The sequence below is a fragment of the Sinocyclocheilus anshuiensis genome, unplaced genomic scaffold, assembly GCF_001515605.1.
Source record: "Sinocyclocheilus anshuiensis isolate Anshui unplaced genomic scaffold, SAMN03320099.WGS_v1.1 scaffold392, whole genome shotgun sequence".
NCBI lineage: Eukaryota > Metazoa > Chordata > Actinopteri > Cypriniformes > Cyprinidae > Sinocyclocheilus > Sinocyclocheilus anshuiensis.
Window position 1 is genome coordinate 4,973,074 of NW_015557091.1, and position 16,182 is coordinate 4,989,255.

A 16,182-nucleotide genomic window follows, 5' to 3' on the forward strand; every position below is an offset into this window, starting at 1 on the left:
GTAATTTAGTTTCTTTTTTCTTGTCTTCACCACCTGGCTACTGTTGTAAAATGTTGAGAGATTCAAACAAAAAGTCATCAATAAATAGAACAAAATAAAAAATAATAAAGACTGCAAGTGACGTCGCTAGCGGAAGTGCAAGTGTCTGAGAGTGCAAGTCTGAGAATGCACGTCTGAGAGTGCAAGTCTGAGAATGCACGTCAGAGAGTGCAAGTGCGAGGCTGCAGCTAGACCCTCTTGCAAGCGTTTGGTGCGCGCACTCTGGCGAGCTGGTTCCTGCCTCGCGCTCATTGGTTCATTTGGCTGATAGCGACAGACACCTGACTCACAATCCACCCGCTACTAACTGATCCATGAAACCAGAAAGACAGAGCACGTAGGCAACTTCTTGTCGACACGCTCGGACCGTCATATCTCAAGGTAAATTCATATGGATGTGGAGTTGTTGAGTACTAAATAAATAATTGGTATTTATTAAATAGAAATACTCAGTGATGCTATTTTGCAAACGCTCTACTCCAGATGTGCGTGTGAGATTAATTTAACACTTCAAGTTTAGAAAAGTTCCTCTCGAATGAGGGCATGCTAATTATTTCCTTAACTGGAACTACGCATTTATATTAAAATGTATTTCTTTTATTTTTTATTTTTTTAAATAGTTTGCTAAATGTTACAAATTTTTTAAAAACGCTTTTGAATATTTTTGTATATATATATATATAATTTTTTTTTTTTTTTTTTTTTACAATATTTTGAACTTGAAATAATATCTTGTGCATAGACGAATAGCCTAATTACTAAATGTTAGGCTATTATATTAATATCGCAGAGTGTTTGCATGAGCTATGTATCTTTTCAACAACATTTGTCGTTTGCAAATATTGAAAGAATGCGCGCGTGGTGACTTTATATTTAGATTCGTATTGTTTCACTTTGCTCGATAATTATGTCACGCCCCACGTGAAGTAATTTGGCTGCAGAATATTCCACAACACTACGTGACAGAAAGCACACAGTCCATTTCTCCACTTTAGTTCAATATCTGCGCGTTAAAACAAGCATATGTGGCAGGTGCAGGAGGATCTTTTAAATGCATTTCCACAATCATAAGTATGTCGCTGCCCTTTTAATAATGAGCAACGACATTTCACGTTTTCAGTTTGCATGTATTAATCTTGCAGACGAGCTCTGGCAAAAGCTACATTCAAGGTCATTGGCGGTGTGTCCTGTGACCTGGATACTTGCACTGCATATCTGGGCATCACCACGTCACTGCATATCTGGGCATATATATATATGCATCCTTGAATAAATGTAACTTCTTAATATATTAAGAAATGTTTCTTGAGTACCAAATCAGCCTATTAGAATGAATCAGACTGATTTCTGAAGGATCATGTGACACGGAAAGCTGTTGAAAATGCAGTTTCGCATCACAGGAATGAATTACATTTTAAAATATATTCAAATAGAGAACTGTTATTTTAAATTGTAATAATATTTCACAATATTACTTTATTTAATGAATTTTAATTAAAAAATTAGACCTTCAAAAACAAAACTTTTTTTATTTGCACTATTTTTTAGTGCAATCTCTGTAAAAGTACAATTTCTTGCATGCAAATGAATGTAAAAGAAGATATTGTGAAGAATAGTTACCATTGTTTCAGTTCCCATTGACTTCCATTGATGAAATGGTATGGACAAAAATACACTGAAAGTCAAAGGGGACCATGCCTGTGTGATTACCAACATTCTTCTAACTTTCACAGAAGAAAGAAATGCATACATGTTTGGATTGATATGAGGGAGTAAATGATGACAAACATTTCAATTTCTTCTGCTGAGCATAAAAGAAGGTTTTTGAAGAATGTGGGTAACCAAACAGTTGATGGTAGCCATTGACTCCCATAGGAGAAAAATACTAGTTTAGTTCTAGTTCATAGAAAAATACTATGGAAATCAATGGCTACAGTCAACTGTTTGGTTCCAAACATTCTTCAAACAAACAAATCATCAGAAGATAGAAACTCATACAAGTTTGGAACAACTTGAAGGGGAGTAAATGATGACAGAATTTAATTTTTTTGGGTGGGCTTCGTTCTAAACTAGTATAGAATTCAATGAGACAATTAGGTCATATTTGGTATAATCAGTGCACCATTGTAGCACCAATATTTTTTGTAAGGGACTTGGTGAAAACTATGGTGAAAACTGGCAACTTGGTCAAAGTGCAGAAAGTCACCTCCTTAGGTTTTGAGACCCGTTATTGTCATGCCAATCCCTGTGTGACTTACCTGAAAGCTCAATGAGTTGTCCATGAGTCCGGCCAATACATGTTGGCATTGTTTTTAGATGCTGGCCTCTCGTGCACTGGTGCGGGGACTGCAGTCTGGATTCTGGAGGAGGGTGTCAACTTCATCTGCTGCCTGGGCTGCACACACTCACGGTGACCGCACACTCTCAAGGGCAATAGAGACCACTCAGCTGTCATTCACATTCACTATCATTCATTCACTATCTATCTATCTATCTATCTATCTATCTATCTGTCTGTCTGTCTGTCTGTCGGCCGGTCTGTATGTCTATCTGTCTGTCTATCTGTCTGCCTGTGTATGTCGGTCTGTCTGTCTGTCTGTCTGTCTGTCTGTGTGTCTGTGTCTGTCTGTCGGTCGGTCTGTCTGTCTGTCTGTCTGTCTGTCTGTCTGTCTGTCTGTCTGTCTGTCTGTCTGTCTGTCTGTCTGTCTGTCTGTCTGTCTGTCTGTCTGTCTGTCTGTCTGTCTGTCTGTCTGTCTGTCTGTCTGTCTGTCTGTCTGTCTGTCTGTCTGTCTGTCTGTCTGTCTGTCTGTCTGTCTGTCTGTCTGTCTGTCTGTCTGTCTGTCTGTCTGTCTGTCTGTCTGTCTGTCTGTCTGTCTGTCTGTCTGTCTGTCTGTCTGTCTGTCTGTCTGTCTGTCTATCTATCTATCTGTCTGTCTGTTGGTCTGTCAGTCTGTCGGTCTGTCTGTCTGTCTGTCTGACTGTCTTTCTGTCTGTCTGTCTGACTGTCTGTCTGTCTGTCTATCTGTCTGTGTCTGTCTGTCTGTCTGTGTGTGTCTGTCGGCCGGTCTGTCTGTCTGTCTGTCTGTCTGTCAGTCTATCTGTCTGTCTGTCTGTCTGTCTGTCTGTCTATTTGGACAGATACTTTCAAACTCTTGACTGTTGTTGTTCTTGTGCATTTGTCCTCAGATGTTGATGTGGTTGACTGCTCCGTTCCTCAGTACAACAACCGTCTGGACACGCCATTGCCAGATGTTCCATTTGTCAGAAATCTCAGTGCCGAACAGAAGAAACTCAAAGAGAAAGAGAAGGGATCATGGACCCAGCTCACCAAGGAGGAGAAACTAGCCTGTAAATCTGAATAACTTAGGCTAACTTTTAGCTTTTTTAATCTACTGCTTAATAAGCAAATAAATCACTCATAAAATCTCCTGTTGTTATAAGAACAGGTTATACTTTGAACCTGGGTGTGGAGGAAACTGTTACTCACTCATGGAGCTCCTGAATAACCAGATTTGTCTTTACAGTAGCTGTAGGTATAAACATGCTCATATGTAATAGGTACTGTAAGGAAAATATGATATACAGAACCATTAAGAAGTCTGGGGTTAATAAGATTTTTTTAACAAAGAAATTAATTATTTTATTCTACAAAGACATGTTACAGTTCATTGATCAAAAATGACAGTAAAGACTTTTACATTTTGTATAATTTAAATAAATGTTCATAAAGAATTCCATAAAAATATTAAGCAGCACAGCTGTAACATTGATAGTAATAAACGTTTCCTGTTCAGAATGATTACTGAAGGATCATTGTGACAGTGAAGACTGGAGTAATAATGCTGAAAATTCAGCTTTGCATTACAGGAATAAATTACATTTTAAAATACATTAAAACAGAAAACGTATTAATATTTCACAATATTAGTGTTGTTACTGTATTCTTAATCAACTAAATACAGCCATGGTGAGCATAAGATACTTATTTGAAAAGCATAAAAAAAATCTTATAACCTGCCAAACTTTTAAATGGTAGTGCATATTATTATAATTTCATATTTCATTTAATCTATTTTTAAAATATTATATTGTATTTTATGGTATATTCTATTCTGGGTATATTAACACTGGGTATATAATGAATATAGCCAGTGTTGCTCTTAGCTTCTTAGCTGGACAGTTATGAAGAACAGCCTTTTGGACCACATTGCCATATTGCTCAATTCAGCTACCAATAGAAATGATTAAAATATTTGGGTCTTAATGGGGTTGAATGCTGACTGAACACTTGGCAGAAACTGATCAATTTTCTTGAGTAGCTATTAGAGTTATTTGCTTCTAAAGTTGAGAGGTGTAAGGAAAATATGATATACAGAACCATTAAGAAGTCTGGGGTTAATAAGATTTTTTTAACAAAGAAATTAATTATTTTATTCTACAAAGACATGTTACAGTTCATTGATCAAAAATGACAGTAAAGACTTTTACATTTTGTATAATTTAAATAAATGTTCATAAAGAATTCCATAAAAATATTAAGCAGCACAGCTGTAACATTGATAGTAATAAACGTTTCCTGTTCAGAATGATTACTGAAGGATCATTGTGACAGTGAAGACTGGAGTAATAATGCTGAAAATTCAGCTTTGCATTACAGGAATAAATTACATTTTAAAATACATTAAAACAGAAAACGTATTAATATTTCACAATATTAGTGTTGTTACTGTATTCTTAATCAACTAAATACAGCCATGGTGAGCATAAGATACTTATTTGAAAAGCATAAAAAAAATCTTATAACCTGCCAAACTTTTAAATGGTAGTGCATATTATTATAATTTCATATTTCATTTAATCTATTTTTAAAATATTATATTGTATTTTATGGTATATTCTATTCTGGGTATATTAACACTGGGTATATAATGAATATAGCCAGTGTTGCTCTTAGCTTCTTAGCTGGACAGTTATGAAGAACAGCCTTTTGGACCACATTGCCATATTGCTCAATTCAGCTACCAATAGAAATGATTAAAATATTTGGGTCTTAATGGGGTTGAATGCTGACTGAACACTTGGCAGAAACTGATCAATTTTCTTGAGTAGCTATTAGAGTTATTTGCTTCTAAAGTTGAGAGGATTCAGCAGGATTAATGTCACAAATCACCCCTTAGTTATCAATACAGCCTGGTATAAGTATAGAGATTTTTTAATATTTTATATTTTGTATATTTGTTCATTTTCTGTATTCAATTATATTTTTATGTTTTATTATTATTTTTTATATTTATTTCAGTTTTATATTCCTTTGTGATGTATAATAAATTCTTTTACCTGGGTAAGATCCCTCAAAGGCTAAATGATTAATATAGTAAATGGGTCATGGATCTTGGGAATTATAATGATAATGGCAGATATGTTAATGACTTCACGCTCATTTGGCCTCAGGTATTAAAAGTTATTTCCCACCAGATGGCAGCGTTGTTTAACTGTTTTCAATTGAGTGGCAGCCAACCACCTTGCCTTACAAGTGTGCATGCAAGCAGGGCAAGCTCTTAAATCCAACAATTACTATTCAGATCATCTGTGGTGTTTTTTTTTCTTCTTCTTTTTTTCAGTGTACAGACTCACACATGAGCTGTCGTACGCAGAGATGAGGCAAGGTTCCAAAGAGTGGATGACTGTCCTCGGGGGCATCTTCATCTTCCTTGGCTTCACAGGGCTGCTGGTGTGGTGGCAGCGTGTCTATGGTGGGTATACACCCATATATACATATGAAGATATTTATACGTATACACCCTCTAAATGATGCATAATGGTTTTTGATTACCAGATTATCATGGCAGGAAAGCCTTAAATGCTTACATTTCAGGCATTTCATCATTCCCGATACGCTCTGTTGCTTTGATGTGAGATTCAGCTGGATTTAATTGTGTTGATGATTTATTTATTCATCCAATCTGAAATCAGAACAGTTGTCAAATCCAAAATCAACAGATTGGCTTCTGCTAAATTAAAGGGATAGCCCATGCAAAAACATTTGCTCACCGTTATTCCAAACCTGTATATATTTCTTTCTTCTGTGGAACACAAAAGAAGATAGTTTGAAGAATGTTGGGAAACATATTCAGGTTCCATTGACTTCCATAGTATTTTTTGTCCATATACTATGAACGTCGATGGGATTTAAAACCATTTGGTTGCCATTATTCTTCACAATATCTTCTTTTGTGCCCCAAACTTCTGTAGTATTTTTTTTTGTCCGTACTTTGGATGTCAATGAGATCTGAAGCTGTTTGGTTGTCAATATTCTATAAAAAAAATTATTTAGTGTCCCACTGACTTCCATGGAATTTGGAAGTCAATTGTAAGGAAGAGGATTAGGTTCAAGCAATAATAATAAAAAAAAAAAAATTGAGATTAAAGTCATTATAATGCGAGATTAAACTCATTAACTTTCAAGAAGAATGTCAAAATAAAATGTTGAGAATAAACTCATTGCATTTCGAGAATAAAGTCGTTGTGTTTCGAGAAAAAGTCGTTAAATTTTGAGAAAAAAAGTAAATAAAATGCTGAGATTTAAAAAGTCGTTAAATTTCAAGAAACAAGTTGAAATAAAATGTTGACAATAAACTCATTAAATTAAGACAAAAAAGTCATTAAATTTAGAGAAAAATGTCGTTACATTTCAAGAAAAAAGTTAAAATAAAATGTTGAGAATAAACTATAAAAAAAAAAATAAATAAAAAAGACGGATTAAAACCCTAGCCAATCGCATCATATGAAGTCATCATATGAAATGAACATGACACGAGTGTGTTTATTCTCAGCAGTTTATTTTGAAATTTTTCTTGAAATTTAACAAGTTTTTTCTCAAAACACGACTTTATTCTTGAAATGTAATGAGTTTATTCTCAACATTTTATTTCGCCATTTTTCTTGAAATTGAACGAGTTTAATCTCGCATTATAATGACTATAATCTCGAGATGGTTTTATTTTTTTATTATTGCTTGGCCCTAATCCTCTTCCGTACAATTGGACTCAAAACTGTTTGGTTGCAATACTCTTCAAAATATTTTCTTTTGTGTCCCATTGACTTCCATAGTAGTTTTTGTCCATACTATGGAAATCAATGGGACCCGAAACTGTTTGGTTGTCAATATCATCTTTTCTGTTCCATGGAAGAAAGTCATACAGGCTTGAAACAACATTATAGGGAGTGAATGATGACAGAATTTACATTTTTTGGGTGGGCTATCACTTTAAGGCCCGAAACCTTGCTTAGAGTTCATTTTCACTTGGATTTTGTTCTTTGTGCCTTTTATTTTTTTTATCCTTTTCCTCTAATGTGACCATCAGTTCTCAGAGCACAGATCGCTCTGATTTCTCATGTCAGATGGAAGAATCAGCATGGCCTTTTTACCTGCAGCACATACTCCCGCTGAAATAATTGGACTGGGTTGTGTGTGCAGTCAACGGTTTAAAGAAGCGGAAAAGAGGGTAAAGATTTACTTGTTTGAGCCGCGGCTTCAGTTCTGGAATCCCTTTAGACCCAGCTGAACTTCTTTACAAATGATAAGAAGATTTCCAAGGCTGTGTGTGTGCCTAAGACGGATGGAAAGCAGTTGACATGTTTAAAACCGAATGAGTGTGCATTGTGTGTTTGTGTGTGTGTGTGTTTGTATAAGTATGTGAGCGGGATCTTGTTGGAAGTAGAAGAGTCTTCTCCATCTCTGTCTCAGAGGCCCCAGTTCTTTGAGGAAGGAAGTCAATGCTACATCACCTCAGGAGAGATACAGTAGAGGAAAATAACGCAAGGAGGGAGGAAAACAGAGAAACTGTGAGAACAAAAGTTTGGTGGGGATCCTTGGGGGGGGGGCGGTAAGAGGGGTGTAGCCGCATCAAAGGTACAGAGCAAAGTATAGAAGTCCAAAAGTCAGTTGTCAGTTGAGCGCTGGGTATTTCCCACAATGTGTATCACGTATATCAGGCTCATGTTGGTTTGGTGAGGATCCTTGGGGGGGGGGCGGTAAGAGGGGTGTAGCCGCATCAAAGGTACAGAGCAAAGTATAGAAGTCCAAAAGTCAGTTGTCAGTTGAGCGCTGGGTATTTCCCACAATGTGTATCACGTATATCAGGCTCATGTTGTGACTTGAAAAACTCCACTCTGGGCCGCTGTTCTTCAAACTCATTAGGCCTGGGTATTAAGACTCGTCTGAGGTGGACTTTAGCAATTGTCGGGAATAAAGAGGAGATGAAAGGGGTGATTTTTTGGAAAGCCACCTGGGATACAGTCACACTTCAGGTTCTTATTCTGGGGTTTGCAGGCATCTCTGCCCTACAACTCCCTGAAAATTGAACCAAATTTCCTGTACATACCTCAGGGCAGGTGTACTGACTCATAAAAATTCATAATCTTTTGATATGTTTCTGTGACAGAAATACCGCCTGCCTTGAGGGGTTTTAGAAGGGGAGATGCCCTTGAAAAAAATGACAATATAAACCAAATACCAGATATACAGTCTGAGTCCAGATTGAGAATCTGGGATTCAAAATTTAAACCTGGAAATAAAGAGAATTTAAGAATTGTGAAAAATGTACAACAAAGAAGTATTATGAGGTAAAAATCAATGAGTGCTGCTTTCATTATTTAATGCAATAATGTATTTATTTATAAATAGTTGATTTATTGTGAAATATTTTTATAATTTTTCATTTCTATTTAATATATTTTAAAGTGTAATTTATTCCTGCGATGGCGAAACTGAATTTTCAGCATCATTATGCCAGTCTTCAGTGTCACATGATCCTTCAGATCCTCATTCTAATATTCTGACTTGCTGCTTAAATTATTATTAATGTTGAAAACAGTTGTGCTATTTAATATAGTGATACACTACTGTTCAAAAGTTTGGGGTAAATGATATATATATATATATATATATATATATATAAAATGAAATTAATACTTTTATTCATCAAGAACATATTAAATTGATCAAAAGTTAAAGACATTTATATTACAAAAGATTTGTATTTCAAATAAATGCTACTCTTTTGAACTTCTATTCATCAAAGAATCCTGAAAAAAAAAATCTATCATGGTTTCTACAAAAATAGTTAGCAGCAAAAACTGTTTACACAATTAATAATAAAAAAATTATTATTAATAATTGGTCATCAATTGAGCAACAAATTAGTATATTACACTAATTTCTGAAGGATCGTGAAACGAGTAATGGCTGGTGAAAATTCAGGGAAAAATTAATTTAAATCTTTTTCAATTCAAATTTATGCTGTTATGCTGATGATATAAACTATTTAATAAAAAATGATACTAGAAGAAGCGAGTGGATTTTGGAACACCGCTGTACAAAAACATCCAGTTTTCAGTGCTTCATTCTTATGATTTAGTTAAGAAATAATATAGAACCCTCCACTGCAACCTTTTTCCGAGTACATTTGCATGTTTATTAGCTCTATTTTTACATGAACCAGGTCTGTGATATTAGCGGACGGGTTTGTGCATGCTGTGCAGACGCAATTGTTTTCTCTAATTAGTTTATTTTATTTTTTGTCCCTTGTTCTTTGCCTGGAGGATATAACTCCACAGAAGAGTCTGAGCTGTCAGATGCTGCCCTCTGTTAGGACACTTAATTGTTTGCTGTGTGCTATTGTTCACTTTTTTTCTGACAGGTCTACAGTTCCACTTAGGGGAAAAATAGAAGGGGATTTTGCACAATTAACTGTTTTTCAGACCCGACACCCCCATTTTTTTCTTTTACACTTTTTTTCTTTACCAGAGTTTTATCTTAAGCTTTTTGAGCTCTTAATAAATGATTTGTTATTCTGTGAAACAAACAAAAAAAAATTCAAAATAAAGCTAAATTAAAATTCCAATGCAAGATGGTGAATAATTGATGACCAAATTATAAAATTTGGGCGAACAACTTGTATTTAAACTAAGAATATTACTTTAATTTTCTAAAATAGAATCTTTCTTAATGTCACCCATTTTTTCTCTCTCTCTTTCTTGCAGTGTATGGTGATGTTCCGCACACTTTGTCTGAAGAGTGGGTCGCCCAGCAGACGCAGAGGATGATAGATATGAGAGTGAACCCCGTCCATGGATTCTCTCATAAGTGGGACTATGAAAAGAAACAGTGGAAATAAGTAATAAATGCATTCCACCGTAATGACTAAAAATGTATCAGGATTGCATTAATGAGAAGTTCCAAACTCAATAATGCTGTGCAACCGACAGCCTTAAAATATATTCCAATGTGAATCTAAATAAATGCACTGAATTAAACTCTGAGCTGCTCCAGTATTCTGGCTTTGTACTGTTTGTACTGAGAACAAAGCGTGTGTTGGTACATTTAACCTGATACCTGACTACCGTGGAGGTGAATATGTGTTACTTACCGTGATTGGCTGGGGCAGATAGTGTGAGAGAGTGCGTTATTGGCTGAGGTGTGTGAGTTAATCCAATCACTTTCCAACTGCCTAAAATGACTTTTTATGAGTGTGTGTCTGTGTAAAAGGGAAAGTGCATATCTTAGGTGCTCATTTATACCATGTTTTCATTATTTTGAAAACCTTTATTACAGTTCACACAAACAGCTCTGTATGAGAAATCAATTTTTGTAGTTCCACAGAGTGTAAAACAGTTTTAGATGAAGTCACACAGCTGTCACTGCTTGAAATGTTGCCAACCAAAAGACACACTGCTCATTAGGTTCAGTGGTTGGACAAGTAACTAGTGAATTTAACATCAGTGAACTTTTGTAGAAAGTAGAAATTTTGACATTTTTTTAAATAGCATCATTATTTATTATTTGAATGGATTATTATTAACTTCTCAAAAATGATTATTTGTACAAGTAAATTAGATTTTATATATATATATATATATATACAGTATATACTTACAGCGGGTAAAATAAGTATTGAACACATCACCAACACCATTTTTCTCAGTAAATATATTTCTAAAGGTGCTGTTGACATGCAATTTTCACCAGATGTCGGTAACAACCCAAGTAATCCATACATACAAAGAAAACAAAACAAACCAGTTCAGAAATTAAGTTATGTGTAATAAAATAGAATGACACAGGGAAAAAGTATTGAACACATGAAGAAAGGGAGGTGCAAAAAGGCATGGAAAGTCAAGACACCAGCTGAAATCGAAAACAAAACAAATAAGTTCAGAAATTAAGTTCTGTGTAATAAAATGTAATGACACAGGGAAAAAGTATTGAACACATGAAAAAAGGGAGGTGCAAAAAGGCATGGAAAGCCAAGACACCAGCAGAAATCTATCAGTAATTAGAAAGCAATCCTGACCCTAGTCAGTGGAAATTAACATTAGCTGGTTCAGTCTCAACTGATGGCCCATAAAAAGGTGTCTTATTACCAACGTGTCACACAAGAAACATTTCATGATGGGTAAAAGCAAAGAGCTCTCTCAAGACCTTCAGAACCTAATTGTTGCAAAACATGATAGCATTGGTTACTGAAGGATTTCTATACTTCTGAATGTTCTGGGGAGTACTTTTGGGGCCATAATCCGGATGTGGAAAGAACATTATTTCACCATAAACCGGCCACGACCAGGTGCTCCTCACAAGATTTCTGACAGAGGAGTGAAAAGAATTATCAGAAGAATTGTCCAAGAGCCAAGGACCACTTGTGGAGAGCTTCAGAAAGATCTGGAATTCTGGTCAGATAAGACCAAAATTAAACTCTTTGGATGCCATAATACACACCATGTTTGGAGGTCAAATGGCACTGCACATCACCCCAAAAACATCATGGTGTGGCACTGGCAAAATTCATATAATTGAAGGAAGGGTACATGGAAAAATGTGCCGAGACATTCTTGATAAAAATCTGCTGCCATCTACCAGGATGATGAAGATGAAACAAGGGTGGACATTTCAGCGAGACAATGATCCCAAACACAGCCAAGGAAACTCTCATTTGGTTTCAGAGAAAGAAAGTAAAGCTGCTAGAATGGCCCAGCCAATCACCTGACTTGAATCCAATAGAAAATCTACGGAAAGAACTACAGATCAGAGTTCATAGAAGAGGCCCACGGAACCTTTAAGATTTGAAGACTGTCTGTGTGGAAGAATGGGCCAAAATCACACCTGAGCAATGCATGCGACTAGTTTCTCCATACAGGAGGCGTCTTGAAGCTGTCATTAACAACAAAGGCTTTTGTACGAAGTATTACATTTCAGTAAGCTTGTTCAATACTTTTTCCCTATGGGCCATTCATTCCATTTTATTACCCAGAACTTAATTTCTGAATTAATTTGTTTTCTTTGTATGTATGGATTACTTGGGTTGTTACCGACATCTGGTGAAAATTTGTATATATATATATATACTTAATATTTATACTTATATAATGAATACGTTTTTCATCAAGGACACATTAAATGAATCAAAAATGACAGTAAAGGCAATTATAATATTTCAAAAGAAAAAAAAATATTTTAAATAAATACAAATACTTTGTATTCATCACATCCTGAAAAACAACATATCATGTACTACATTTTCCACAAAAATACTTAGTAGCAAAAACCTTTCAACACTGTAATAATATGATTTTTTTTTATTAATAATTGGCCTATATTAATAAATAATAGCCTAACTGAACAGCAAATCAGCATATTAGAATGTTTTCTGAATAATCTGAAGACTGAATAAATAAATATCTATCTATCTTAAAACAACAACAACAACAAAAACACATAGGTCCACAAGTTTGAACAAAATGTGTTATGACACTCCCTGGTCCCCCTAATGTAAAATTATTTGTCAAAATGTGAGAACCCTGTACTTAAAACACGCCTGAAGTATGGAGTCCTGTGGGGATAATGAAAAGTAGCTTTGACAAAACTGAAAGGAATGAAAAGAAGTGCACTTCAAACACAAAGAATTACACTTCATCTGGAGAGTACTACGCCAAAAGCAATGAATGGTGTGACGTAGAGGAAGTGCCGCCCCGTGAGCGAGTATATTGAGTAGTATTCAGTTTAAGCGTTCTAGCGTCGCTTCAATGAACGCGACAGCCTCGATGTCATTCGTCGGCGGTGACGGAGCACGCTTAATTTCTGCACGATCCGTGCCGCGCGTTGGAAAAACTGCATCTTGCCAAAGAGCGTGGAAATCTACTTGTACATTTTACACACAGCAAAAGTGCTTCTTCGTGCGCTGACTTGGTTGCTATTTTCTCTTCCGTCTTTCTGGGACCTCGTTTGTCAGTGGTATTATTAGAAATACAGCGTTTGCTTTAACTCTCTTCTTCGGTCTTGTAACGTCAACGACGTCGCGTCTTTTTCTTGCTCTTGGCTGGAGGTTCACTGGAATATAAGCGCAGTGAGTTTGAGCAGTGAAGAGGCATTCCTCGCGCCGCGCTCGAGACGCGCTTGGATCTTGACCGCGCGCTGCAGCAACGGCCAATCCATCTATACATCCATCCATCAGCGCGCTGAACTTGCAGGTTTGCTATAAAGTAAAAAAATAACGTGTTTATGAGTCATAACCAATGAATGTGATACTAAATAATATAATTTTCCTCAAAAATTGAATTTTAATGAGAGAACTCACATCAACGCGATGTGAATTTGACATTTTTCGGAGCTTTTCTCTGTGAGAGAACGTTTTCCGTTACGATGTACTTCGAATAACCGACTCTTTCCTGCTCTCGCTCGTTTTTGTCGTGTTTAATAACGATGGCCAACGAAATTCGCTATGACAATCGGAATATTGTGGAGAAATACCTCAATCACAAACTTTCAAAGAAGGGATATGAGTGGAAATTTCAATCTTCTGGGGAGGATGATGACACCATCAATACAGGAGTGGAGGACTCCTCTCCAAACTCAGGCAGGAGGCTCCAGGCTCCCTCAGCCGGAGGGGGGAACAACTCTGAATGCCTGATAGCAAACCGGGTCACACGTTCAGACCCTTATTCGAGGATCTACGGGGCGTTACGCGAGGCTGGAGACCAGATAGAAAGGATGCACCAGCGTGAATTTGAGGAGATGTCCCACCAGATGATATTCAGTCCTAATGCAGCACAACGCAGCTTCTTAGCTGTGGCTGAAGAGCTCTTCAGAGACGGAGTGAACTGGGGGCGGATCGTCGCTTTCTTTGAGTTTGGTGGGACCATGTGTGTGGAGAGCTTCAACCGGGAGATGGCGTCCCAGGTAGATAATATTGCACACTGGATGACAGACTACCTGAACGGGCCACTGGAAAACTGGATCGAGGAAAATGGAGGCTGGGTAAGTTTATGGTCAAATGGTCGTGACCTTTGCCCAGTCGTTTATTACTGCATCGCTGCAGCTGAAGCTTGAAATCATTAACACAATCTTTTTAAACAGCCAAGACTAATGCAGTGTTGTTTACTATCACTTGTGATTATGTAAACAAACTGTTCTTACTTTCTTAGTAGAATTTGATTCTGATTAGGTCATTGTGTGTAAAAGACTACATTACATCAAAATTAAAGTTTTTGTGCCTTTGAGTCCAGGTCTTTTCGCTGAGGCCTCTTAAATGCTGAGAAAATGGGCAAATATAGTCATAAAAATTAGATTTTCTCCTGAAAAAGGGACAAAAAAAAAAGATTTATCCTGTAATATACAGATTTTTGTCCCGTCTTGTATGACAATTTCCTTCCTCCTATATAACCTGCAGCTGACTAGCAGGTAGCAACTATTTACAGCTGTGACCAGATATTTAAAATATGTCTAACACTTCCTGTTTTAGTAGGAAGTATGTCATCACTAGACAAAAAAATAAAAAAGTACACTCGTAAAGCGATTCATAGGGGCATTATGGTATGCAAGTTGAGTAGTAAGGCTTTAACAGTATAAGGCAATGAAATGAATTCATCTCATTGTGTCTGCAGTGCTATTTAGTAGAATGGGTTAGTTATTTGAGTTGGACTGGTTTGAGTTTAGTCAGCTTGGGTTTTGACAGTTCAATCAAGTTGAAAGTGACAGTTCAATCAATGTAAGCCACGCCCCTATTATGTCATGTAAAAAATTTTTTTTGTCAGAGTGAGGTAGACATTAGTTTTCTCAAGGACATTTACAGACGTGCATGATAGTCATTATGAATTTATAATGATTGTTTGGTAGTAAATCATTTCAGCACAGATGTAAAAATTTGATGGTCAAATAAAACACTGTAAGGTAGAGAGAAGATTTGATAAAATATAAAGAAAGATGTTTTTGCTGGAGGTACATTTATAACAAATTTTTAATTGTATTATGTTCATTTTTATATAAATGAACATTTATATTAATTTATGTATATAAATATATATTCATTTATATATATATTATCGTAATTATATTATAATTACAAGTATTGAGTACATGTACAGTAAATGAACATACTTTCCAGAAGGCCAACAATTCACTAAAAATGTTTTTTTTATTGGTCTTATGAAGTATTCTAATTTGTTGAGATAGTGAATTGGTGGGTTTTTGTTAAATGTGAGCCAAAATCATCACAATTAAAAGAACCAAAGACTTCAACTACTTCAGTCTGTGTGCATTGAATTTATTTAATACACGAGTTTCACAATTTGAGTTGAATTACTGAAATAAATGAGCTTTTCCACGCCATTCTAATTTATTGAGATGCACCTGTATATCTGATCCATGCATCAGGTCTTAAAGGGACAGCGGCAGGGATTGAAATTAACTTTTTTACTCACCAGCCAATTTGGCTACTAAATTTTTAAGTTACCGGCCATTCATAACTTCTACCAGCCAAAAAACCCCTGAAATAAACCAAGAGCTTGAGACTGTCTACATGACAAAGCGACTGTTGCAAATCATTTTGTGTTGGTACTAAGGGTGTGCGATATTGACAAAAAATAATATCTCAATATCTTCTGGGATTTTATTGATAAAGATAATTAGATAATATTTTGCTGAGTGTGTTATTGTTATTGTGCTGATATCTTAAGGATACCGTGGACAGCTGACTCCTAAAGTTTTTGATATTCTTCATATTCTGTGTGGTCAGTTCACAGCAGTGATAGAAATTAAGCCGAGAAGGAATGGAAGAGGCCGTTTTCCTCACGCATCCATCGGTTTCAGCA

At 36.0% G+C, this 16,182-nt stretch overlaps 2 protein-coding genes across 2 annotated transcripts in view; both read left to right on the top strand.

Moving 5' to 3' along the window:
- Positions 1–293: 293 nt before the first annotated feature.
- Positions 294–10,366, top strand: LOC107677291 (cytochrome c oxidase subunit 4 isoform 1, mitochondrial-like). Its single transcript, XM_016472146.1, has 5 exons — positions 294–420; positions 2,356–2,449; positions 3,226–3,387; positions 5,661–5,792; positions 10,084–10,366. The coding sequence occupies exons 2-5, from the start codon at positions 2,356–2,358 to the stop codon at positions 10,215–10,217; spliced, it is 522 nt and encodes a 173-aa protein (XP_016327632.1). The 5' UTR covers positions 294–420; the 3' UTR covers positions 10,218–10,366.
- A 2,716-nt stretch (positions 10,367–13,082) lies between these two features.
- LOC107677290 (apoptosis regulator Bcl-2-like) overlaps positions 13,083–16,182 on the top strand; it is a 63,660-nt gene continuing 60,560 nt past the window's right edge. The window contains exon 1 of the mRNA XM_016472145.1: positions 13,083–14,350. Within this exon, the coding sequence (XP_016327631.1) occupies positions 13,796–14,350 (555 nt within the window). The 5' untranslated portion in view covers positions 13,083–13,795. The remainder of the gene's footprint in view (positions 14,351–16,182) is intronic.

Coding starts and splice junctions, on each gene's coding strand:
- LOC107677291 (XM_016472146.1), top strand. CDS start 2,356: ATGCTGGCCTCTCGTGCACTGGTGCGGGGACTGCAGTCTGGATTCTGG. Junction 2,450..3,225: donor CTGGGCTGCACACACTCACG/GTGACCGCACAC, acceptor ATTTGTCCTCAG/ATGTTGATGTGGTTGACTGC. Junction 5,793..10,083: donor GTGGTGGCAGCGTGTCTATG/GTGGGTATACAC, acceptor TCTTTCTTGCAG/TGTATGGTGATGTTCCGCAC.